Source organism: Trachurus trachurus, assembly GCF_905171665.1.
Source record: "Trachurus trachurus genome assembly, chromosome: 5".
NCBI lineage: Eukaryota > Metazoa > Chordata > Actinopteri > Carangiformes > Carangidae > Trachurus > Trachurus trachurus.
The window spans coordinates 21,454,537-21,481,176 of NC_139896.1; the positions used below are offsets into that span (position 1 = coordinate 21,454,537).

A 26,640-nucleotide genomic window follows, 5' to 3' on the forward strand; every position below is an offset into this window, starting at 1 on the left:
TCAGTCCGCTGTAACACAGACGTTTAGGTTAAAAGGAGCAGAAAGTCTTGCTCTGTGTTTATTGTACACCCCCCGAGGAACAAATGCATGTTTTCCTCCCGGTCAAAAAAATATTGCCCCGCAGGAAGCTGAACGACATCGATTTGTGCTGAGCGCTGCGTGTGCTGAACTGCTGTTGACGGCAGCGGTGAGTAATTGCGAGGATGCGCGGCGAGAACACATTCAATTACTGGAGGACAGAGCGGTTGGTGAATAAGGTACAAAGCTGAGGGAATGAGAACAAGAGAGGAGGGGGAGGTAGAGGTATGTCAAGAACTTACTGCATCATCAATGTGAAGGTACATATGGACTCTTAAGTTAACTCTTTCAGGAACAGTAGTCATGGTGACCACCTGGACAGACAGTGACCCTGAGCTGCCCTGTGTCAGTGACTCCCGGCCTGAGGTGGTGGGTTAGAGACGAGGGTGGGGTGGGACTCCAGATCCCCTCTGGGGAGCTGAACGGCCTCTGAATGAATCGTTCTGACTCACATTAGGAAGTTAATGACATTTAAATGAGGAGTTTGTGTGTGTGTTCAGATAAAGCTGCTGCGGGGCTGCTGCTGTTTCAGGAGATTTGAATTTTGCATTAGATTCAAATCAGTGGAATCGGCTTGAATTATTCTCTTCACCTCATTTGTGTCTCTTCGCGGAGGGATCCTCATCTATTCTGAACATCTGCTTTGTGGTCATAACATTTAACATTTATTGCTGCTTTACTATTTGTGCATCGGTGCAAAACGACAGCACACTAAGCGACGCCCACAGTCACGACACAGAGAAACCGATGGAGTTGTACGAAGTATTGAGAAAAGATTAAGTCCAACATACTGACCTGTGCAGATTTAAAGCTACAAATGAAGAGACACGAGGGTTTACAGTAGTTGACTTTGACTAATTTCCAAAAAGGCTCTTTTGCAGCACAAATAATGATCAAGATAATGAAACATCGGTCTGATTTGGTCTGATCAGGTTTCTCCTGCAGAGCATTGTAGCTTTACATATTGACAGCGAAGTATAAATACATAAATATAAACAGGGAAACCTGTCACATGCTGCTGGTAAATAATCAAAGGGAAAATGTGGTTGATTAGTTCTATTTAATCTAAGTTTTCAAGAGTGGAAATGTGACCGTTCTCTGAACTATTTGAATCAAATATATTTTATATTAAGATCTCTTTTTGAATAGGTTGTTGTGGTTAAAAACATTTGAAATGATGTAACTGACAAACATACTATACTTTCTCAGTCTCAGTTTTATCTCATGTGGCAACACAAGTTGTTTAATGTGCCAACAAATCGCTCCATGTGGGAAGAGCTGATGATTTAGAGACCTGAAGAAAATTTTGCATTTTCAAAAATGTTGGAAACATAATAAAAGCTCTTTATCAATTAATAATGAAGCATAGAGCAGTCAGATTGAAAACAAACAAAACCTGACCTAAAAAAGGACATAAAGAAAGAGAAGGTAAGTAAAGAGGGAGAGGGCAGCACAGATGGAGGGAAAAGATTAGATGGGCGGAGAGAGTGAAGCGGTTGAAAGACAAGAGGCCAGATGGACGGGGGCAGAATTACAAGAGGACAGTGAGAAAATACAGAGGGAGGACAGTGGGATTAAAGCGAGGGATGTGGAGGGCGAGTAGCTCCTATTAGAGCTCTGTGAACAGAAGTAACTTCATTAAGCCTGGTCGATGTTGCTGCAGCCAAGGACAGAATACTAATTCAGTCCCACATATATCCTCTGTACAACCCCCCCACCCACCTCCTCTCTCTATCTCCCTGTATTCAAACCCTCTCTGCCTCTTTTTTCTTTATTTCCTCCTTTACTGCACTTTTCCAAGTGTGTCCACTGTTCTTCAGCCCTGGGCCACGTAATTATTGAGCTGCTAAAAATTGCAATTAAGAAAACTCAAGTAGAAATAAACACAACAATCTAATATATTCAAAGTGTATGAATAGAAATGAAATAGGTAAGCAACTGGCTGAAACACAAAGAAAATCCTATAATATTTCTATAAAAGTCAAATCATAGGTTACTGTAAGACACAGCTTCAGTGCTATAGTGATTGAAAAACCTGCTAAAGCCTCGTCTTAATCAACGCAGATGAAGTCTGTTACACACCTGGAAAGAACATCTGCACAAAACCTATACAAAAGACAGAACGTTGAGAGTTTGAGGTTTTGTCTTTGGGAAGACTCAAACCACCTCAGGTAATAAGAAAATCGATCCGCTCAGTACAGGTTGAACAAATGTGAACAAATGTGAAGGACTTGTTATATTATATCGTCATATAAACTGGCAGCTGTTGTGTGCTGTTTTCATATAACTTTAAATTAAATCTCATCTGTTCTGTAGTGGTAAAACTGAAAATTCTAGTAGTAAAACGACAACAATAACAAAAAAATAAGAAACACAGTTTGAGCTGATGTAACCTTCATCATAATGACATTGAAAACATGTCTCAGACGCTGTGAGCTCACCTTTGGAGCTCCCTCTCTTTCTACCGAGGCTGACGAGTGGGAGTTTTACTTAATTATTATTTAAATTGAGCAGCTGGATGAATGTGGGCACTGCTCATCTACAGATGGTTAAATATGAGCAGATGTGTTGAGACTGAAAGGAAGTCGACGAACTGTTGTGTTCATCTGCTTTATTGTTATACGCCGATGACTCACTATTCTACGTCTGAAAAAACTCTCTGTGTCCAGGCTGTGCAGATCAACAGCTTTGAAAAACAACAACATTTGTCTGACTGGTTGAAGTGAGGGGAGCGGTGTCTGAATTCATGATAATGAGGATGTTCTTGTCGTGTATGGTGAGAAAAGAGAGAAAAAGGTCCTCTTCCACAGTTTTACATCTCCAAAGAACTGAAAATAAATGAAACAGAATTCAGTAATCCACGGAGAGATCCTTGGTTTTCTTTTTGTTATGGCCTTTCTACCTACATTTATCTTCAAGTTTGATATTTTTAAACCATTTCTTTTTTCTCATTTCTTTTCTCTTTTTTTTTTGTAATTTTTTTGTCTGACTTGACAGTCTAAGTAGTTCACGTGTACAAGCTGTTGTCAGAACAGACTTGGAAGTGGTTGTCTGGCTTAGAGGAGCTTGTTCTGCTCCTCGTCCTCTTTCTTTTATTTTCACTGAGAAGGAGTTGTTTGTGTTGTTGCAGAAGAAGTGTTTAAAGGTCAAAGGTCAGTGTCGCTCATGAGGCCACATCTCACTTGGCCAGAGAAGATGTCGAGCGAGCGAGACTGACAAATCTGCTGTTAGTGTGTCGTCAGCCAATCAGATCCTCCAGGAGTGTTTGTTCTGTTTGTTTTTTCGCTTCTTGGCAAAGTCACGAATCTTCCTGTTTTACACTGAAGCGCTCGTATCACGAGACAGGCACCAGTCCCTCGCTAGCCAATCGGCATGAGTCAGTACTGACTTTTTGTTGTCCTGTGCCATTAGTTCCTGGCCTTCAGCCAACATCAGCTAGCTAACAACCTGACGACCACTCAACCCATGAACTTTGACCTTTTCAAAGGACCGTCGCCTGTCATACCCACTCCTGAACGGGGTATTTGTAGTAGTGTTGCGTCATGGTGTTCTGCTGCACCCCTTTGTTCTTAAACTGGAAAATCGTGTACACGAGCACCAGGATGCACAGAGACAGGATACATGGGATCACAACAGCGATGGCGTTGACCGTCGTCGGGACGTCGTTGATGGTCACCATGATGTCCACGTCGTCCAGAGGCAGTTGCCGATCGCCGCGGTTACCGGTGCCACCAGAACGCTCCATCTCTGATTGGTCGCAGCCCATCCAGTCACGCAGGATGGACTTCGGATATCCAGGCTCCACGGTCAGCTTCTGGTTGTCGAACTTCCAGTACTCCTTCCCCTTGTAGAAGTAGGTGTAGTCTGAGGGGGGAAGGATGACAGGGACAGGGGAAATGAGGGGGTGGGGAGATACGGTAAGTGAAGAAAAAAGGATATTAATGGGTTAATTACTGAATAAATTCTCTAATTTACGTTACAGGAAATATTGTGTCTAAAACAGTGATTCCTAAAGTGTGGACTGCGCCCCCAAGGTGGTCCATGAACGTACTGCAGGTGGGCTGCGAGTGGTTTTGAATTTTAAAATAATTCACAATTCCTCCCAGCCAGCCCTCATCTCTTTCTATAGATGTGGGGTGGAGTGAGTTCTGACCCAGTCCATAAGGGTATATAGTGTGGCAGCTGTTCTGCCCTGGACAGGAAGGCACTGCAACGGGTCGCTGAAGCAGCTGGCAAGATCAGTGGGTGTAACTTCACACCAATCGGTGACATTTATACCAGCCACTGCAGGAGCAGGGTCTCAGAGTGACCCCACCCAACCTTCATATGGGCTGTTTGCCCCTCTGCCCTCTGGTAGAAAACTGCGCAGCATTAAGGCCAGAACTTCTCGGCTGAGGTCCGGTTTCTTTCCAGAGGCTGTCAGACTCGTCTGAGGTGCAATACGTTTATTTAGCAAGATTTTAGATTTTTCTCCCCCTCTATTCATCATCTCTATTTATTCTGTTTTCTATTTCTATCTATTTTGTTTCTCTGGGCATCAAGTCCAAATTTTTGTTCTTTCCTACCTTTGAAATGTGTATAATCACATATTAAAAAGTAATCACAACTGATAAAACAAGGTGGTAACATTTCATGTCATTGATTAATCTCTGTTTTATGATGTTGAAGTCAGATATTTTAAATTGTATGTCCCCTATGTCAGCTGGGATTGACTCTGTCCCCCCACGACCCTGCACGGATAAGCGGTACAGGCGATGGATGGATGGAAGGAAACACAGTTGCCATCCACTAACATAGCTATCCATGCACAATATATAGGAGGAATATATCGAACAGGTGCAGAAGATTTGAAGAGACCTGGAAACCTTCACAACCAACTTATACACATAGCAGCTCATATCAGATTGGAATGATCTCCGTCCTTCTTTGCGTTCTAGTACCTCTTTTCATTGTTTCAGGATGTCACTTATATCTTAAAACAAATTGCTCATGTTTCTAATTAATTAATTAATTCATTTATTGTTATTCTTTCTTTCTCCATTTTCGTTATTTCGTTATTCAATAGCTCTATTCTGTTTGTTAGACTTATGTGGGTAGGTGTGGTGTGTGGGAGTGTGTGAGTAATATGTCTGTACTTGTTTGTATTCATTCATCATGTTATGTATGTCTATAATGTAATGTTATGTGTTCTATGTCTGTCTAGAACCCCCTTGAAAATGAGATGCTACATCTCAAGGGGCTATCCTTTAATAAATTCAAATTCAAAATTCATATCATGTTTGGACTGGAGCCACAAAATACGGTTTTGGCACAAAAGGCGAATTCACTTGTGCTCCTGTCATACTAATAGAGACTAAACACCACACAGCATAAAGTGGAAAGAAATGGCCACTTTGTTTTTCAAATTCCTAAAAAGCTGACGCCGCTGAGAGGGAGCTCTACGTTTAAGTGAAACACATCCATCTTCAGTGTCTCGGCCTCCCTCTCTCTGTGCTCTGGTGTGTCCCTGTGGCGCAGAATCTCATTAGAGGCAATAACATTTCTATTGTGACACGGCGGTTATGGCGGTTACAGCCAGCGACAGTGTTCTGGTCCCAGCAGTGGTTGTTTTTATTGAAGGGCAATATTATGTAATGCCTGAGAGACAGACCCTGTGGCTGGGAGACAAATGGGACAGTGTGTGAGAAAGAGATAGAGAGACACACCGTTTACTTCAAGTACCAACATGAAGTGACAATATTATGTATAATAGCCCATAATAATATGTTGTATATTATATTGTTGGATTAATGTCGTTAAGCTTTTTACATTGAATATATTATGTGGTTTAAATTCAAACTGTAACCGCTTCATTTTTAGTGTAGCTAAGTAGATTCTCCTCAAGAAAGCTGTTAAATAACTGTGGAGTAAAAAACTGAAACAACTGCAGGATGAAATTTAAGATCTCTCAGCTTTTGTAAACACACACACAAAAAGCCCCAGAAGGTTTCTTCTGATGTCTGTTTTTTTGTCTGCTCCATCACCTCCAAACAGCCAGTGGAAACAAACACACACACACACAAACGCATTCGTCTGTTGCCTCCAAAGTCCCTGCAGGATAGTTTCTCATCTAACACCAAGACACCACACCCGACCGACCGACCATGTCACCGCCTCTGATCTCACTCTCTCTCTTTCTCTCTCACTCACACACACACACACACAGCCAGCTCTGCCTCTAGTGCCCCCTCTGAGGAAGCCACAAGGTCATGAGGTCTCAGCTCGACAAGTAGAAGTGATGATGGCTAGTTTTCTTCTAGGACACACTGTGTGTGTGAGTTTGCTTGTGGCCTTTTATGCTTCTGCAGCATCAACACTGGGTTCAAACAGAAGTAATTCTGTGTTGAATTCACTCTGAATGAACTGAGTGATCAGGACATCATCAGGTGTCTGCAGGAGGACTGAACCGCCTGCTTCACCTCTGACTTGAAAAGAAACAACAACTACTGTACCTGGTCCCTGGACCGACTTCACAGTGTCGTACAGCCGTACGGCATTGTGTTTTTCAGGTCAGAGTAGCAGCTGAACACAGTGGAGCATTGAGCAGCTTCAGAGTTTGACTAACACCTCAGACTACTGATTATGTCGCTCTACAACTGCTGGATGTGTAAATAAGCAACAGTTTCCCGCAACCTAAAGGTGATAATAAGACGTCAGTGTTGTGTTCACTAACTCCTGATGTCTGCTGCCTTTAAGTGACAGGAAAAAGAAATCAGGTGTTGCTACTTTAGCTTTGGTGTGTTTATGGACAGTCAGTCGGTGAGGGAAGCTGCTGATGTGGTTGGATGAAGTACAGATGTGTGATGGAGTAACACTCACAGCCCTCTCTGCTGATGAAGGCCCCCTGCGGTGCGTCCGGTATTCCCTTCCACACTGTGATGGGTTTGGGGTATCCTGGGTCTGCGGTGCGCTTCTCCTCGTTGTAGCGCCAGTACTGGTCTCCTTTGAAGAAGTAGGTTTTGCCGACCGGCTCCCAACGTAGGGCCGTGTCGATGCCGTCTTTGGGGAGGCAGCTGCCCAGCTCCACCAGGCTGTGGGGGTAACCAGGCTCGGCCGTCACCTCCTTAAACACCCAGTACTTATCACCTGGAAGACAAGAGGACACACCACCCAGCACTTTAATAATAAATACATGCACCAATGTCCCCGCCTTGTGCTGTACTAACTGCCTGAAGCTGAGGTGTTCACAAAACATCTGTCAATTGTAGCAACTACTGATCCACTTTTTTTAATGTTAATTTATGTTTTCAAGGCAAAAAACTTTGAGATGTGAAAATCGCCTGATTTGCTGATATGAATATAAATGTGAGAAAAAAGAACAACCTTGAGAACTCTTAAGAGCTTTCTCCTGCACTTAGATGGTTATTATTTAAAAGGCTGAGATCCAGATTATCACCAACAGATTTTTCCTTGCATCAAAGCTGATAGGTCTGCTCTTTAGAGACGTGTTGAGAGGATTTGAGATGCCCTGATAGGTGAAGGCAGAGTGAAGGGTCCATATTGCATAGATTTAAAAAAAAATCTAATTACGGTATATTATTTTTTGGGGAGTAAATGAAAATAGTGAAGTCACAGTTTTGTACAACACAGAGACACAACTTGTCTGCAGCTTTGTTTAGTAACTTCTTTTTTAGTAGAGGAAATGTGTGATAAAATATAAAACATCTGAAAATGCAGGAGATTAAATCATAAAACTACTCTGTAAAAGCTCTATTAAATCAGAGACTTGACAGAAACGTCTTTAAATAGACTCTTTTTAATTGGCTGCAGGAAAAAAACAGGGGCCCAGCAAACACAAACAAAAATAAATACAAGACACTGAATCCTAGTTTTACTCTCTTCAAACACTAATAGGTTTCCAGCAGGCGTGTAAGGTAGCTGCAGTGTTAACACTCTCAAATGAACAGCACATGTAACTGCAAAGACACTAACAGATAATTGTTGCCTGTGGCAGGTACTGGAGCAGGACGACACAGATTTCCATGGTCAAATCATACTGAAGACAATGAGGTACTAGATATTAGACCATTTGTATACTTTTGCTATTTATTGGTGCTATATGGGATATTCAAAAAATATCTGTTCTGTGTCTTTCCTGTGTTTTATTTTTGAAGTAAATGAAAATACATAAAGCAGTTGAACCTTAGTAACAACAGGTCAGTGTCAACAGAATAAAACCCTCAGAGAAACCAAATCTTTTAAGTGCTGGATGGTGGGCGGGGCTCAGTTACTGCTTTGTTGTGACATCACAAAGTCACAGACGACTCACAGAGTCACCAGACGGCTGGTTTTGAGGCTCAGTTTCTAAATACAGGATGTGTGCATTTTTCTCTGTGGACATAGGCTTTGATACTAGTTTTTTTTATAGAAAATAGACCTGTTTTATAGTCACATTACACACGGACATCTACCTGTACATAATATAGGACATTTAAGGTGGAATTTTGACCACTGGTAGTATGAGTGGGTGCCTGTGTGAGCATGTGGGTGTCCCATGCTGGAAAATGCCAGGAGGGCAAAGATGAAAGATGGGAAGGTGGGAAAGATGGATGTTAACAATGCACATACATGTGTACTGTGTGTTCAGATGTTCAAAGCTTCTGTTTTATGGAGAAGGGAATTCATCAGGCCTCAAGGACGCACTCAGCACTGAATATAAACAGAAACAATCTAATGTGTTATTTCAAGCCCAAGCTCTTTGTGAGGCTGACAAAATCAGTGACCTCCTCCTGTTCTAGTTCAAGTGATGCCACCAGATCAAGTGGGTATGTTCTACAGTTTCTGGGTAAATATTATTTTGTGCATTCATCGACAGTGTTTCCATGGTGAAGGTTAGGAGCAAAATGGCAGATTTTTAAGCCAAAAAGAGACAATTTACTGGTGAAACCTGCTCTGAACTTTGGCCAAACTTCAGTGTGGATTTTTGCACAGATATATGATAAGATATGATCTGACTTCATCCTCCAGGGCAGGAGAAATGATTTTGCCACTGGGCATCTCCACTGACGTATGTGGACGTGAGGATTATTTAAAAAGTAGCGTCAAAGAACAGCCTTTGATCCGCATTCACAGCACAACAGGAGTTTAATCTGGCCACATCTCGTGCATGTATATAAGGTGGAAGTACACTGTCAGCTGTTCAACCCGTGGCTGTCGTGCCTCGTGGTTCCTGGTTAATGGGAGGTGCTGCTGCTTTTGTGCTGCGTGATTATGTGCACAACAAGTTCAACATCATCCATCCATACGTTTTTAAAATGAAGGCCTGTGAACTGGAAAAGCTACTGAAAGTGCAGTTTTCTTTAGCCTCATGTCACCCCCATGTGAGCTTATGGAGGAGATTATTACCTGCAAACACACACACACACACACACACACACACACTGACAATCAACAAATCCTCCAACCGTCTAATTCTCTGCGTGTGTGTGTTCTGCTCACACGTGTCTTGCCCAAATGTGTGCAGCAAGAAGCATCGTCATGTGTCGGTGTATGACAGTGGGTATGTGTGTGTGTTTCAAAGTCTGGCTGAGCTGTGTCATTGTGTGTGTGTGTGTGTGTGTGTGTGTGTGTGTGTGTGTGTGTGTGTGTGTGTGTGTGTGTGTGTGTGTGTGTGTGTGTGTGTGTGTGTGTGTGTGTGTGTGTGTGTGTGTGTGTGTGAGCGGGAGACAGAGTCTGCAGCTGAGAGCTCTGAGAGAGCAAAGCTATTAATATCTGCTCCTGGCTGGCCGCGATAGCAGGACACTCCGTCAGAAGACGTTGGCGTGTGTGTGTGTGTGTGTGTGTGTGTGTGTGTGTGTTGCAGAGAAAGTGAGAAAGAGTGAGAGAGAGATGGAAACAGAGAGAAGGAGGGAGAGATGACTCCACCGTCAGCAGGCAGGGGATGAGGGAGGTTTCATACACAGACTGAAATTCTATTACTTTAGGCTGGGTGCTCCCCACTGCACTGCCATTCTCTATTTCACACTTTATTAAATATAGTTTCAGGAGGAGGAGGGCATGTAGAGCGCAGGACAGACTCTTAGAGCGCTGGAGCAGATGGTAGACAGAGATTTGAACGCCTTACTGTGATGCTGCACAGTTTTTCCCGCAGAAAAACTGACATGTTTGTATTTGAAACTTCTCTGATCTTAGTAAGGCAACATGTCTAACGAATAATTAACCAATTAGAGGGATCTACTACCACCAAAATCCATTTATAAACTGAACACTAAGTTTTTTTTAACTTCAGACTCAATAAACTGTAATGTTGGGCTAATACTTTGTAATTAATATTAACATATTCATATTTATAATTTAAGGGTGACTGACAAACTGTCACTTTTTGCCCATTAAAAGCTGAGAAACCCCAGGAACCCTTTATTTAAGTTATACGCGCATTTATAACTGTAGACCTGCAGTGAAAACCTCAGTACTTATTCATGTTCAACCAAATTTTATATCTGTTCTATAAATGCATGAGGCACAGCCAAGATTTTACTAAAACATTAGAATTAAAGGTCAGAATCTATCTTCTGTGCTGATCCATGAGAAGATACAGGGACCATCTCAGTGTAGATTTACTCCTTTTTTCTCTTTCAGCTTCTCTATGTAGCTCTAATAACAACAGGTCAGTGCCAGACAATCAGAAGAGAGGAGGACTGACTGGCTGCTTTCAGAGTGATTGGAAAAACTGTAGCAGACTGCAGGTAAAACACTCAGAGGAACCAAATCCTGCAAATGTTCGATGGTAGGTCTGGTGGAGTGGGCTCGGTGACTGTTTTGTTGTGACATCACAAGGTCACAGAAGTTTGAACGGCTGGTTTTAAGGCTCCGTTACTGAATACAGGTTCAGGTTGTGTGTATTTCTCTGTTGACTGAGGCTTTGATACTTTCAGAGAATTAGTATAGAACCTACACCTGCTTTATAATTACACTACACATGGACATCTAACTACTTTATGTGCTTTAATATAAACAACTATCTTTAGAATATATGCAATGTTTAAAATGTGAATAAAACATCTCAATATAAAACAACAGTGAAACGGAGAAGCTAGCCTAATACATGTGGACAGAGATAAAGTTTGTTGAATGTGATAATTACAATTCAAACTTCTGCACTGGTACTTCTGGTTTCAGATGGCAACATGTCGTCCAGCTATAAAATCATGTGTCACTCTCAGCTCTGTTATCATCGTGTTAGCTCCACACTGAGACAGTAAAGTCATAATCTAAGCTTGTGTAAAATGGTGCCACTAAAGTGATGACAACATAATGAATTGGAGCAGCAGTTTGACAAATGTAACACAATGTTTACTGTATCTCTTGTATATATGTCAGGGCCCCTGAGACCGAAAGGCCTAGTTCCAGGCAGAGCTGTGATACATCCACGGTGATTCGTGGGTGAAAACCAGGAAAATGTTTGCATGCGTCTTTTTCCTCCTCATACCTTTGAAGAAGACAAATTTTCCGTCTGATCTCTCGTAGGCAGCGTCGATGCGAGGCGGCAGGCCTTTCCAGAACTGATCGATCTGCATGGGGTAACCCTCCTGCACCTTGTTGTTCCTCAGACGCCAAAACCACCGGTCCTACAAGCAACGACAACAATAAAGGTTCAAAATTAAGACCAATGCAGATTGCTACACTAAACCTACGGTAAAACCTTCCACAGTTAAACTCCAGAGGCATTATTACGCAAATGTCAGAATGAGTCAGAAGTGTGCAGGGAGAAGTTCCTGAATCACTGAATCCCAACTAAAAGGCATCTGATTTCATACATGATTGATCAGAAGGTTGTGTGTTTTTTTAATCTGTTTTTTAAAGATTTTTATTTGGGCACTGTGGAAGTGGCAGATAGATGTAAATAGATGTTGATATGCCCTTAAGAATATTTCCTCTTCTTCTTCTTCTTCTTCTACTGGTGCTGGTTTCATTGTAAACAAATGCACATGGCCGAGAGGAGGGTTAGCAAAACAGCGGAGAAGCGACCAGACCTGCAAAGCTCCTCTTTAAGTGACCTTTTCCCCCATTGTGGTGCTTGCTTTAAACTTTGGCGGATCCTCTTGACCATCTACAGTACATGCCTAAAAGCATTGAGTTCCAGCCATGTGATTGGCCTATTAGATATTTGCAGTAACAAGCAGTTGAGCTGGTGTACCTAGTTCAGTTGCATATAAACAAACATTTTAACAGGACAGGTCAGGACAAGTCTCACAGATAGCATTTGAGAGAAAATGAATTAGGGGAGGTTTTGCGGTCAAGTCACAGAAGGTATCATCATGGTGTGTGGAATAATGTGGATGAGAGGAAAAGGTGCGAAAAAAAGACGGAGAGAAACAAGAGGTGAGAGGAGAGGGAATAACCAGATGGACGAACAGAAGGGGAGCAGAGAAGATGCAGGGAGAGAAGAGGACAGAAGATAAGAAGAGTGAGGTGATGCAAGGTAAGAGGAGAGAGAAGAGAGGGAGGAGGAGGAGGAGGCAAGCATCAATCTTAGCTCATTATCATTTGGCTTCAGCGAAACTAGGGCAGAGCCAAGCACAGTCCCCACAGTCCTACACACAAACACACACACAGGTCTTTTATCATTGTGAGGACACATGTTGACCTGCAGCGTTCCCAGGCATCTAACACGAAAACCAAGTCTTAACCATCAAACAGCACTAAGATGGTTTCAAACACAAACTGTCCACAGACACACACACACACACACACACACACACACACACACACACACACACACACACACACACACACACACACACACACACACACACACACACACACACACACACACACACACACACACACACACACACACACACACACACAATCTCAAATGATCCAGCATCATCCTCTGGCTGCTAATGCTTTTCTGTCTGAACCTAAACAGAAAAAAAAAAGGAAATCAATACTTCACATCGAGCAAAAGAAACCATGAGTATTTCTCACCAAGGAAACATCCCATAATGAGCGTCTCCTTTCAAACGCCCACTGGCTCTCACTGCTCTTCATGTCCTAATACGCCCCTGTCCTCGAGTTACAGGAGAAAGAAAACCGGCCCTTCTTTTTCTGATCAGTGATGACAACAGCGGCGACGATGATCATGATGATGCAGTTTTTAAAGTCTCATGTGTTTCTGTCAGAACATGACGCTGCAGCTACAGTCCGACTTTATCACCATAGCCCTTTGTGTGTTGTTGTCGGCAATAGGTGTTCTGGACCTGGGTTGTCATGGTTGCAATGATAAACATGTGGACTGTATCATGAGTGGCTTACCTGCCATCATCGCCTTGGTTACTGCCATAGCAGTCACGGCTTGGTCAGGTTTAGACACAAAAACTACCTGTTCAGGTTTCGCGTTTAAGAACTTTCTCGAATTGGTCACATGCACTTATCTAAATTATTCCTCAAACAGCTGCACCTCAGTGCAACAGTCTCTCATCCAAATTCCAAACAAAACCCTCAATACACATGTCAGGATCAACTCTTAGACTCTAATGTATATTAAAAATAATAAGTAGGTAAAAAGAAGCAACTTTTATTTTTCCTTTTCCTTTTAATTGCTTTGTAGCAATACAAGACTATGTGAAAGAGCGTATTACGTCTTTATTGCATGCACTGTGCTGATTGTATTTTCCTAGAGTGATTCCTGGATTCCTGCAAAATTAACCACTTAGTGCATTTAGTATCAAAGGAATTTAAAGTGTTTCACAGGGCGCTGGTTTAACACCCCTTCTAAGTTTATTATAACACAGTGTCTGCACCCAAACGAGTAATCAAAGCTGCTTTCATCACTTTAATCTATGTAATGTCACATATATCACACATTTGCTTAATGTCTGTTGAGTTTTCCACTTAAAACACATTCAAGCTTGATTTAAAATGCAGTTTTTAATGTGATTAAGGAAGAACAGGGACTATAAATAAATGGGAAACAGTTATTAATAACATCTGCCCCAATCGCTGGTGAAGCGTTTGAGATCTTTCATCTGCATTAAATTAAATTAAAGGTACAATATGTAAGAATGTGGCCAAAAACGGTTACTGCAGTCAAATTCAAAACACAGCAATCTGGTTTTTTCTCTCAGCCGTAGCGGCAGCTCAGTGGAAGCAGACCGGAGGCTGAAATGCCACTGACGCCGCCGTGACTGGGAGAGAGGGCTAGGTGGCGCAACATGTAAACATGTAAATTCAAAACATAAACATGAATTGCAGTCTGCAAAAAAAGATTTTTAATGCGAATTCTCTGGCTGTACTATTGTTGTTGGTGAGTTCATCATGTTATATGAACATTATTCCTGAGTCTCTGTGACATATTAGGAGGATTTTATGGCCAGTTGCTTTAGATTTCTTACATACTGTACCTTTAAATATTTGTAGCCATCATGCTGCTGAATGACTGGTGTGGATAGCTACATTAAAGGGAGAAGGGGATGGTGTCAAACCTGTCCAGACCCTGAACAACATGTTTATAAAAGTTAAAGCCACTGAGGGACAAAGATGAATACAGTCACAACTTCCTTCACAACACCGACCAGCGTAAGCAGATAATGACCCAGTTTAAAAGAGCTGATGCACAAAATGTATATATAGTATGTATAAATACATATACGTAGACCTGAGCCTAAATTACCTCTACTCATATCTCACTCAGGGTGCAGCTGGAGCAGCTGTGGCCTCCACCCAGTCTCTTATAATGATCCACTTAGTTAATGTTCACTAAACACTGACACTGGAGGTGACCTAAGTTAAAATAATTCTCTCCTCCTGCTGTAAGTTGATGTTTCCCAGAAAAAAAGTTGAGCAAAAGGACAAACTTTCATTAAAAAACATTAAAGGGATAGTTCACCCTAGAATGATATTTCGCTCATTATCTACTCACCCTCATGTTGACTAAGGGCTGGAAGAATTATCAGAGTCCACCGTCCCTTCTCTGAGTTACAGGGGGTCTCGGCGTAGCAGTGAATTTCAATGCAACGGTTGCAAAGGGACACCGGAGCTCTTCGTAAAAAAACACACACAAAAAAACATCCAAATACCTCCATGATGCTCGTATGTAATGTCCGTCTTGTGCTGAAGCCCCAAATTGCGTAATTGTCCCGAAAAAAAATTAAATAAGTCTATATTTTAAGCTTGTTTGTAGCGGAAGCTTCTCGAAGCTCCTCTTCCTGGTCCGTCCAAATATCGCGTGATTTGCGCCGGCGTCAGTGCGGTTACTGCGAATCACGCGATATTTGGACGGACCAGGAAGAGGAGAAGAAGAAGAAGACGAGAAGCTTCCGCTACAAACAAGCTTAAAATATAGACTTATTTAATTTTTTTCGGGACAATAACGGACGGACAAGAACTATCCCTTTAAGTTAATTGTGTTAAACAAACCCTGCATTATTGAACTGCAGTAACTTTATAATAAAGTATCTCTAACTAGCTCCACACACGTCTTAATGGAACCATCTCTGCTCAAATCTAAAAAAGTGTTTTTTATGGTTTAAACATAAATCTCCATGTTTGTTTTATCTTTTGTGTTGATCAATGAGAGGACAAGAGAAGTGAGACATCACATTTCAGCATAGTTTCAGATACAAACATCTTCCTTTAGACCGTATAACTACATCTAAACCATAAAGACGACAAATCATAAAGATGCACTGACAACCTGTTCAGAAATCTTGAACTTGGTGCTAATGTCAACACGTTGTTGTGACACGTGCAACAACTCCTCAGTTCTAATGTGGCAAAGTTTCTTTCCTCAAACTTGCTGTGCGATGAAGCAGAATGTAAAGCCCAAACTGGTTATGGCTAAAGGCCTTTTTCCCTGTGCCAGTTCGTTAGCACAGTGTTTTTTCTTTTCTTCATCCAGTTATTAATTATTTAGACGCAAAGAGACTCGTGATGCGACAGCACAATCCTCATGTCATATCGGCTGTCAGTCAGACTGTCCTCAAGAAGGATGCAGAGAGACAGACAGAGTGGGGGGTGGGGGTCAGTCTGGCAGACAGACAGACAGAAAGCTACCAGAGAGGAGACAGACCAGTATAGGTGAGTGGAGACAGACAGATAGGAGAGTGAGACTGGTCTGTGACCTTTTCTAACATTCAGTTTAAAGATCAGAGACATCAAAATGAATTTTTCTTCCTCTTCCACACTGCTCTTCACTTTGTAACTGTCACACACGCACACACAAGAATATTCTCATGACATTTTCGATTTTTGATCCAAAGCGTGTAGATTAATGTGAATTTACAATGGACATCACATTGTGTATGTGTGTGTGTATGTGTGTGTGTGTGTGTGTGTGTGTGTGTGTGTGTGGGGGGGGGGGCTTGGGCGGGGGGTGCTAATGGTGCTGCCTTAGTCTGCTATATCTACGCTGGAAGCATATGCCTGGTGCTAATGATCATAGAGCCAGATAGCACCATATGCCACTGGGCTGATTCTTCTCCTCAGGAGCCTTATGATACTATGAGCGCGCACATTTTTAGCACAGGCATCCCCCAGTGGGAATCGAACCCGTCACGTTGGCTGTGTTGGAGCGATCATTACCTTCTGAGCTACAAAGCGACCGCACCTCACTCACAGCTGCTCAGGTCCTGCATCATCCCCGCTTAATGCACAATTAAGCTTTTTCCCCAGAGTCATTCTGTTCCTTATAGCGAACCCATGGCTGTATGACTCACCTGCCGCGGGAGATAACACCCGTTAATTACACACAGAACAGTACCGTGCTCTCAACAAGAGCTGTTCACCTAAAGCAGAAACATGCAGCCTGAAACAGATCAGACGGTTTCCCCTAAGTTCAATATCTTGTGATTTCCCTGCTGGAAAAAGCATCTCTACACCTGCTGTAGCGGCTTTTACAGCAGCTTTACTCCTGCTCTCTGCATTGAGCATCATGAACGTTTAATATATTTGACAGCGCTGTACAAAGGAGGCTAAAGATATAGTCACTGATGCCTCACTCCCACTGCAACCAGAGTTTGAACAGTTCTTAGCATTTATATCCTTTATCTTATTTTACTGTTTTAGTCCCTCAGTCTTTAGTTCCAGTGTTTCCTCATGGGGGCCTGCCAGACTGGGAGTTGTCTCTGGTCTAACATTGGGGGTGCTGTCCCGTGGACGTCTCTGGCTCAGGTGGCTAGTCGGCTCTACACCTGGGTGTGGGGGCCTCCTGTCTGCCCGGGTCTCAGTGTGGTTGGCCCCAAAGGTAGCTTCTTCCTCGCCTCAGGTCTCGGTGCCTGACCATGTCTTCTTAATGACAGCTAGTGTGCATGTGAGTGTGGATGTAATTAATCTCTGTGTACATACTGTATATGTGGGGGTGGGAGGGTTGGGTTTTCTTCATTTCCTTTGTTATTTTTAATCTATGTAAGGCACTTTGTGCTACTCTTTGTATGAAAAGTGCCATACAAATAAAGACTGATTTGATTTGATTTGATTCCCATAACCTGTGGACATTAAAGACAAACTAGTTATATTGTCTTATCTGGTATTTCACACTGTGTTTTTTTTTATTGTTCTTTCTTTGGGAGAAGCCAAATACATCTTTTTACTGAGATGGATGGAAAAACCAACCAACCAACCAACCAACCAATGTCATCGTAAGATTATCTTGATGGTATAGATCACAACTCATCAGAAAACAATAGTACAACTAAATACTACACAAGGCTTTGTACCTAATAATATAATAATAGATGTATTAAGCCTCACAAAGAAAGACAACTAAAAAAAAAAAAAACAAGCTAAAACTAAATAAAATAAAATAAAACAGCTAAAAGTAAAAAGAAATGAAAAAGGAAGAGATGAAAAAAAAAAAGGTATAATAATGCTGCAAAGTCAGGTGGCAAAAGTTTGTGTTTTAGTTAAAAGCCAATGGTTAATCTTCTAGAGCGTCGAAGCCCTGACAGCAGAGGCCCCGTCACCCTCGGTCTTCAGCCTTGACAGGGGGATAACTAACGGGCTCTTATCTGAAGATCTCAGGCTACGGGCTGGTGAGTAATGATTTAGAGGCTCAGTCAGGTAGCCCGGTGCCACACCGCGTTAGAACTGATACCATAAATCAATCCTAAAATGGACAGGCAGCTGGTGAAGGGTGAAGTGAAGTTGAAATATGGCTGATATGATCACGCTTTGGTGATTTGCTTAAAAGTCTGGTGGCTGCATTTTCTACAGCCTGAAGCTCTGCCAATCAAGCTTCAGCTCAAGGCATGTCACACAGACCCAGATGAGAAGTGAAAAAAGCATGATCCACTTCTCATTGAACACTGAGCTCGGATCTGAGTAAAGATTTGCGCTTTGGAAGAGTCAATATGGAGTTTATTTACTGCCATGACAACTGATGTGATTCTGGTGGATTACAGGACAAATACAGCAGACTATCATTTGCATAGATATGAAATTAAATGTTTTTCTGGTTCATTATTTGATCTAAAGGGAGGAAACAGAGAAAAATAAAACAGATCCTAGAAGGTCCCAGAGCCTGATAGTACCTCCAAACCTCAACAATGCTGAAATTGGGGTAAATCCATTGATAGTCTGTTAAATAAGTAGGAGATGAATCACTGAAGGGAACTTCTGGACCCACATACAACCTTTTCCGTTATAATATTATGGTGCACTGGGTCAAATCTGTGTCAAATTCATACTAAGATCAGACAAAACTGGTATTGATCATCAATATACACATACTATAGATATCACTGATAACTCTTGCAAGTGTAGTTTCTGTGCTGTGACAGAGGGGTCAGATCCAGGTGTTTTGAGAAGTAAAATAACAACTGATGTGCGTAAATGTTGAACTACAACACTGAGAACCTCCAAAGACATTGGTATCATGTCCAGTGAGTTTGATGATGGTGTCAGGTGTGAAACAGCTGCAGGTAGGTCTTGGACAGTTTGTCATACTGGACCATCAATTTTCCTAAAATCTCCCTGTAGAGGTGAAGAAACTGGAACAGCAGCAGTAGCAGCCACCAAACAACACACAAACAAGTCTCTCACCTTGAACACAAACATCTCCCGCCTGAAGAAGGCCACAGTGTTGAAGTTTCCGTCACAAATGTTGGGTTTGCCATTCCCGGGCAGTGCGGGCCGATCACCGGGCGGACGTGCCGGACGGGAGTGACGGTCATGTTTGCGCTCAGAGGTGGAGTGTGTGCGTCGAGAAGGTAAAGTGGGTAACGGCCTGGTGGGTTCCAGCATGGCTGTGGGGATACCTGGTTGGAAGAACATGGAGAGTATCATGAATGATCTGTATGTTTAGCTCTACTGAAACACAGATTACACAAAACAACATTTCATTTATTCCTTTAATAAAGCAGCACCATAAATGGAGATTCAAAAAGAAAATAAAAGAGGCCATTATTTGTAAAGAAGTTACGTATGTGTCTAGTCGGTTGAATTCTTATCTTGAACTGTAATACTGTAATGTGTTGAACTAGTCAAATTTATTTTGTATTTGTAATATTGTTTTGTATTTTGTATTTTAATAATTAAATTCTGACATTTCACTATTATGCTATGTACAGGTGTCACCAAGGTGAGGACTACAGGGGATTTATAATAAAATAAAAAACAAAAACAAACCACTGCCAAATGGATTCATACAGGACAAGTTTTTGCTCAGTTATCAGAGGTAAGGAAAACCATAGCAAGTGTAAGTCGCAGTGAATCTGAAAATATAAGTTGCGTGTCTGGGAGTTTAGAGTCAGGAGAACTGATTCAGATGCAAATTGTAGCTCGCGCCTCACATCTTTCCATTTGCACTCCCCGCCACCCCCCCCACCCCACCCCCACGCTTCACAGTTTGACAACCTCTGGTTCAGAGACTGTGATGATGCTTTACGTAAAACAGCAGAGCAGCACAGCCAGACTCTGTGTTTCTGGTTTATACTGGAAACATGACATTGGAAAAAAAAACCTGCCACCTTCATATTTAAAAAAAAAAGTTAAATCGATCTTCAAAAATATTTGGTATTTTTAGGTTGAAAAAAAATCTATATTCACCAATGAACAGCAGCTTTCACTGAGAGGGGATAGTTGGTGTTTTCAGGTGGTGGAGAGACAGAGCGGCGAGGCGAATAGGATGAACTCTCAGCAGATAAAATAACAGGCTTTGTTATCCACGCTGAGTGACAAATACAGTGGAAAAACACAGTTGACAGCACTGTTTTGACCAGTGTTTCCCTCCAACACTGACTTCAAATGTCACCCATGTATCGTGACCTTTAATGTTAAGATCAGTTTATTTTGGTCCGAAGAAAAACTTCCCGCTGTGCAGATTAGAGGAGGAACAAAGCAGTCCAATGATTGCTGTTTGGGGTATTTGTGAGGTGGATTATTTTTTCTGCTTCTTTTTGTGACTTTGCATCATATCAATAAATGTTATACTACATTACGACAGAGGCTCTGATGATTATTTCAGGGTTGGAATAAAAAAGCATGTCAGGAAATGTGTCTGCTGCTGACAGGCCGCCGCTGTTTAATGTTTGTTACAAAACAGAAATAAAGAAACGAAAGTTGAGAGAGTTTAGAGGGATTTGAGGCTTCATCTCTTCTCTGAGACAGAACAAAGTGTCCCCGGTGTGAATGCAGAGGAAATAACACAAAGTCACACATTTTGTTTTTCTTTCCAGGCAAACATTGCTCAGTCAGCACTGCACATTGTTTATCAGCACCATCCTTCTTCACATTCGTATACATTCACCCACCACAGGGCTCCATACTTCAGCTCTCCATAATTCAGCTGCACTCTGGGCTTCGGGCTTAATAATTAATATCCAAGGTGTGTTGTTTTTACTTTTGCAAGTTTTTGCTTTCAGGTCTCGAGTGAAGTCAACTGCTCACGCAGAGACGTCCAAATAAAGTCTCACTGTTTGGACATAAATGTATAATCCTGAGGCTTTTTGTGGGTCGGCGTCCTCTCACCAATACTCCCTCGGTTGTTTTGTTACACATTTTTGCTCAGGATTCAGGTCGTCTTCAGTTGTGCAGGTACATCACAAAAATGCAGCAATATTTTCCACTGCTCCTGTCTCTCATGAATTGTCCTTACCAGGCAAAAAAGAGGCTGTTTTTATTTGAAGCAATCACAGGAAACATGACAAATTTGCCACTACACTTGAAAGGAGAAGCCTCTCTTCTGGTTGGCTGATGGTTTTCTGAGTGACGGTCAAACACTGAGGAAACCAAATCCTGCAAATACTGGATTGTGGGTGGAGTGGGCGGGGCTTGGAGACTGCTATATTGTGACATCACAAAGTTGCAGAAGCCCTGATGGCGGGTTTTAAGGCTTGGTTTCTTAATACAGACTGTGTCTATTTCACTGTGGACTGAGGTTTTGATACTTTCACAGCATTAATATAGAACCTAGACCTAATCAAAGAAGTTATTGAATTCGAGAACAAGTCAGCGCTGTTAAACAATGATCTTCAACATGTTGTATCAGTGGCTGCTCACCGTAGATCTTCTGAATGCCCTGCAGGTCGTCCAGAGGCAGTTTGAAGTTGTGCGTGTCCATGTACTGGTAGAAAGGAGCCATGATGGCGCTGGGATCGTTGGAGTGCTCCAAACCCAATGCATGACCCAACTCGTGAACGGCCACCAGGAACAGATCGTTACCTGGAGAGAGGGAGAGAGAGAAAAAAATGGTTCAGCCTCACCCTAGTAGAGAGGAAAGAAAAGATTACTGACAGACCTAAAAAAAAGTTGTTATAAAAGATAATTTCTCAGCAAATCAGATGTTAAAAAAGAAAACAATAAATTTTGCATTTCTGATGGTTTTTGTTCCGTTAAAAAATAAAAAACCCTGAGCTCCTCCCTGTTGCCTGGAAGAGAGCGGAGTCTCCCCGGTGTAAACAGGAAAGACCAAAGACACAGCGTCACATATAGTGAAGAAGTGAGCTGAAGTTAGTCTGTGAAGCTGTTGACTCATCTGCTGTGTAATGTGAGTCTCACATCAAAGCAGAGTTTGTGGTAAATGGAAGCGACTGTCAGGCTGTGACTCCGAATCCCCCGTTTTTCTTCTTTAAAGTCCAGCATGAGCCGGTTCTTCAAACGCTGCTGTTTGATGGGGATTATTTAAGACTACGGCAAACTGTTTAGTGCCACATCCAGTAAAATTCACGAGTTCATACTCCCACAGATTTTAAATTTATAATCTGTGAATGTATAAATAATGTGCCGCTGCTTCAGGAGTTTCAAATACGCCTGTGAACGGGAAAATATGTTGAATTTGGACTCTGAAAATATCCCACTGGATCCTCTCTGCAGTCTGATGTGTCATTGTTTGAATGTTTCCGCTCAAAAATACGACAGACAGCGATTCACATGCAAAGAAAGCTGCAGAGACTTTCAAATTAAATGTGACATGCTCCATGTAGCTTCTGAAAATGTTTAAATCACATTAATATCATAAACTATTATTATAATTTATAACTATTATAAACTATTAATAGATTTAGAAGGGTGAGGAAACAGTGTGAATGGTTCATTCATCAAAGCGATTGTGAGAGTGTGTGGTCAGTTGTTATATTCACCTTATGTTGCCCCGCTCAATACTCATCTACCCAAGTCCCATGACCGACAGGGTGTCAAGTGGCGCAATCAGAGGTGACACCCAGGTGGCCGTGGAAAATCATCTATTTTAGTGTGATCAGCTTTGTGATCCTGCTAACAAAGATGCTTATACATATGTATCAAAGTGTACATGAGAGTTTCTTCTGTCTTCTTGTAATCGGGATGAGAACCCGGCTGTGGCAGAGACTTTAAAATCTTGAAATCCTTACAAAACTGCATTAAATGATGGGTGTAAATTGGGTCTAAAAGCATAAATATAGGACGTTCATGGAGTAGCAATGAGATGATGAAAGAATCTGGAGCCGACAGAGAGGAGGGTGTGATTCACGCAGAAAGGGAGGATGTGGATAATCTCTTAACGGGATGATATTCCTGCTGGAGCGTCTCAGTGCAGCAAAAAAAACAACATTACTTCTACTATTCATCTCGCCACTCTCACTCCCCTTACAACTAATCAAAATAAAAGCAAGACAGAGAATGGAGGCCTGTGTTTTCCCCAGCGCTGTGTATTCCTGTGGGCTTCTTTAAACCCAGGCTCTCCGTCATAATCTGAAGAGCTGAGATTTTGAGTTGCTGTCAGATGCTTAATGACTTCTTAGGGCCTGAACACAGAGCTCAAATTAATACATTTCATCGCCTCAGTAATTGGGTTTGACTCTGTTTGAACCTAATTACAGAACATAATTATCTTTCTTTCTTGACTCAGGCTCTTCTGTTTGAAGATTATAGCTGCGGTGGCCGGCAGCTGACTTATAGACTAATGTAACTGTAAAGATGGTCGGAGCCAAAGAGCAGAAGATGAAGTCTCTTGCATTAATTTTCTGCTGCTTTTTCTGTCTCTAAACTTACATAATTCTTGTTCTTTACTGCCACCATTTCTTCTCTTTCACCCTGCAACATTAGCTCCATACACAAGTTTCCACTTTTCTTTCACCTTTGAACTCCTCATCAAAGCAGAATGACCACTGGTCTGCTGGTAATGAAACTGCTGCACTCTTTATTTATCTTGTCTTCCTTCCAACAGTGTTTCTACACTGACAGTTACATTGCAGAAATACAGAAATCCTCCATGTTTCTGACCTGAATTAAGATGGGGGAGGGTGTGTGTGTGTGTGTGTGTGTATGTGTTGAAGCGTTGTAATTCTTCAAAAGCAAGAAAAAGGTGTTTCCTTAAGTGAAGTGTGGTGCATTGCACTGCACATACGAAGCAGCTATTTCATCCTGTCAGGAATCCATGCAGGGCCACAGGGGGCTGGAGCCAATGGCAGCTGACATAGATCTGATACATAGGTCTAGTTTAAAGGTCTGAAGCCATGCTAGTGGCTCTTAAGCAGTGCTCCGAGCTAAAGCCTAACATCAGCATGGTAACACACTCACTGAATGACACAGTGTGGACCAACAGGACAGAATGAGTCCCCCACAATTTCAGTTTGGAGGAGTTAGCCTAATACATTATTCCAGGATGGCTGTGCCTCACCACAACATCAATACAAAAAACTCTCTTAATGGTGCATCTTCTTAAAATAAACAAGAAAATAAATAAACAAACTGATTTTTCAAATTGTATAAATATAAGTGCAAGAACACAGAAGTTGTCTTAAGGTGATTCAGCTGATGTTCACATCCATACATCAACACTAATTGTGATTTTGTTTTTACAGGTGGTGAAGTCTGTGGAGTTTGCACCCTCTCCAAACAGCCAATGGATGTTCCCCATCTTAGCTTTGCATGTCGGCATGCCATTTGATACTTAGCACTAAATGCAAAGGCTGATTTGAAAGTTGTTAACTTTGCGCTAGAGTTCCTCTAGTCGAGTTGGTGCCGTCCATTCTCTGGGGCTGTGAATACCTCCAGTTACTTTTCCTCTGTAACTTCACATTTTAATGGCTTTTAACACCTTGCCAGGAGGACTATAGTCGGAAATTAGCCTTGCTGCCCAAATCCTTTCATGAATTCTTTACAGTTAACTCTCAGGTCCATTCCTATAACACAAGACACACTGATAAACTTCATCCCTCTTTTTGCCGCACTACACATACTCAGTTTTCTTTTGCTTACAGAGACTCCATACTTTGGAATTCCCATCTTCATGTAGTAAAAAGTTAAATTATCTTCATCACTTAATACTTTTAAGTTAAGACTGAAAACTTACCTGTTAAATCAAAGTTCCTAATAGTTTCTTTTCCAGTATATTTGTCATTGGATCATTATCTCTTTACATGCTCATACACTCACTCAGTTAAATACAATTATTTTATATTTATACATGCCCATGTTTTTATTTCTGACTTCTTTGAGTGTGTGCCATAAAATGGCACTTGTATTGCTTCCTTTTTTGTTGTTATTTGTTGTTGCTTTCTCCTATTGTTGTTGTTGATTTATCTTCTGAATGTACAGTATGTACTGTATATTTCTTGGGGAGGTGCTTTTTTTAAGCCCATATAGGTTTTTTTTTAACCTCTCCCGCACTTACTATTCTTGTTTCATTTCTGTTTTTTGTAATTGTCTTTTATTATGGTGCAAATAAAAAAATACTAAAATAAAAAAAAAAAACATTTTTTCCTCTGAATTACTTCCTCTCTTTCTCTCACTCCATCAAACACACACTGCTTCCTTCTCTTCCTCATCCTCCCTTTGTCTCTCCTCCTCTCACCATAGCCCTACTCCTCCTCCTTGTCCTTGTCCACCAGCTTCTATCTCTTTCTTACATGTCATATAAAGATAAAGATGATTTTAAAGACGTTCACTGAATGTACGATGGCTTGAGGAAATTCCCAGGGGGCTCTCTGTGTGCAGCTGCCTCTCCCCTTGTGGTCGGTCTGTCGTCTACTGAGATGGCCCGCGGCGTCGGTGACGGCTTCGTCTATCATGTTTGCCCCGGCGGTCGTCTTCCCGCCTGAGATAAAGCTGATGTTTGATATAAGCTGCGATGAAACCCATCTCTCAAGTAATCCCAGTGTGCCATGTCTGCAGAGTCTGCTTTGTTGTCAAATGTTCATTCATTGCTAAGATACGTTTTCGTGCCATGGATAATTTTGCACAAGCAGCATTACAAAATAACTTTTGTTTTTGTTTCACCTGCCAAGTTTAATCCAACATTTCACCTGCAAAGAATATTTTTCTTTTTCTCTCCCACAGAAAAGAATTAGGTTGAAATACTTGAAACAAGTCCTGTGTGAAATATTCTTTCAATTAGAAGATAAGAGCAGATTGCTTCATCGCTTATGCAGAGGAGCAAGTCTGTAAATCATGAAAATGAAACAATGAATGTTTGCATTGTATGAAAGTGTCAGTGGGACGTGTGGAGGGAAAACTTCACCAGTTTATCCACTAAGGACACATTCTTATGGCACTTTGTAATTTCAGACCCTGAGTTTAAGAACTTTGTTTGTATTTTGCATTTGTTTTTCAGATGTAGTACAGATGTTTGATGTTTTTAAATGTGCTTTAGGAATAAATGTGATAAATAAATGTGATTTGACTGATTGGATTTGATACTCTTAGTATTCTTGGATGATAATGGGTCTGGTTGTGCAAAACAAAACTCAGAGAAACTCCAAAAAGGTTACATACATTTCTTAATTTATCACCATAATCACGGGTACCTTTCTTTTTTCCCCCTCCTGTGGTGACTAAGGTCTTTTGTGCAACGGTTTAACTGACTCCTCAAGTAAGGAGAAAACTTTAAGTGAACATTTTAAGGAAACCTTAAGGGGATAGCTCCGGTTATTTAACAACACACTGACTATGCATGCTTCACTTCACACAACCCAATATCAAATAACCAGAAGTATAACTAAGGAGGGACTTCAATTTGTGTGTTGTGCTAGTGTTTTTTTTAGGAACACTTTAACTCGAACCTTAAGGAAAATCTAAGAAAACATAATTGTTTCTGGATTTTTGATTTTGGAGGCTCAGAGAAAGAACTGATGCTGGTACAACAGCTTTTTCGAGGTTCAGTCCAGT

General features: G+C 41.6%; 1 protein-coding gene across 1 annotated transcript in view; it reads right to left on the reverse strand.

Annotated features, from left to right (window-relative positions):
- Window positions 1-3,577: 3,577 nt before the first annotated feature.
- mmp24 (matrix metallopeptidase 24) overlaps window positions 3,578-26,640 on the reverse strand; it is a gene marked incomplete at both ends in the record, with an annotated part of 66,422 nt that continues 43,359 nt past the window's right edge. Inside the window, 5 exons of the mRNA XM_083971647.1 lie at window positions 3,578-3,942; window positions 6,937-7,203; window positions 11,546-11,684; window positions 19,099-19,313; window positions 21,556-21,717. Coding sequence (XP_083827773.1) covers window positions 3,578-3,942; window positions 6,937-7,203; window positions 11,546-11,684; window positions 19,099-19,313; window positions 21,556-21,717 — 1,148 coding nt within the window. The remainder of the gene's footprint in view (window positions 3,943-6,936; window positions 7,204-11,545; window positions 11,685-19,098; window positions 19,314-21,555; window positions 21,718-26,640) is intronic.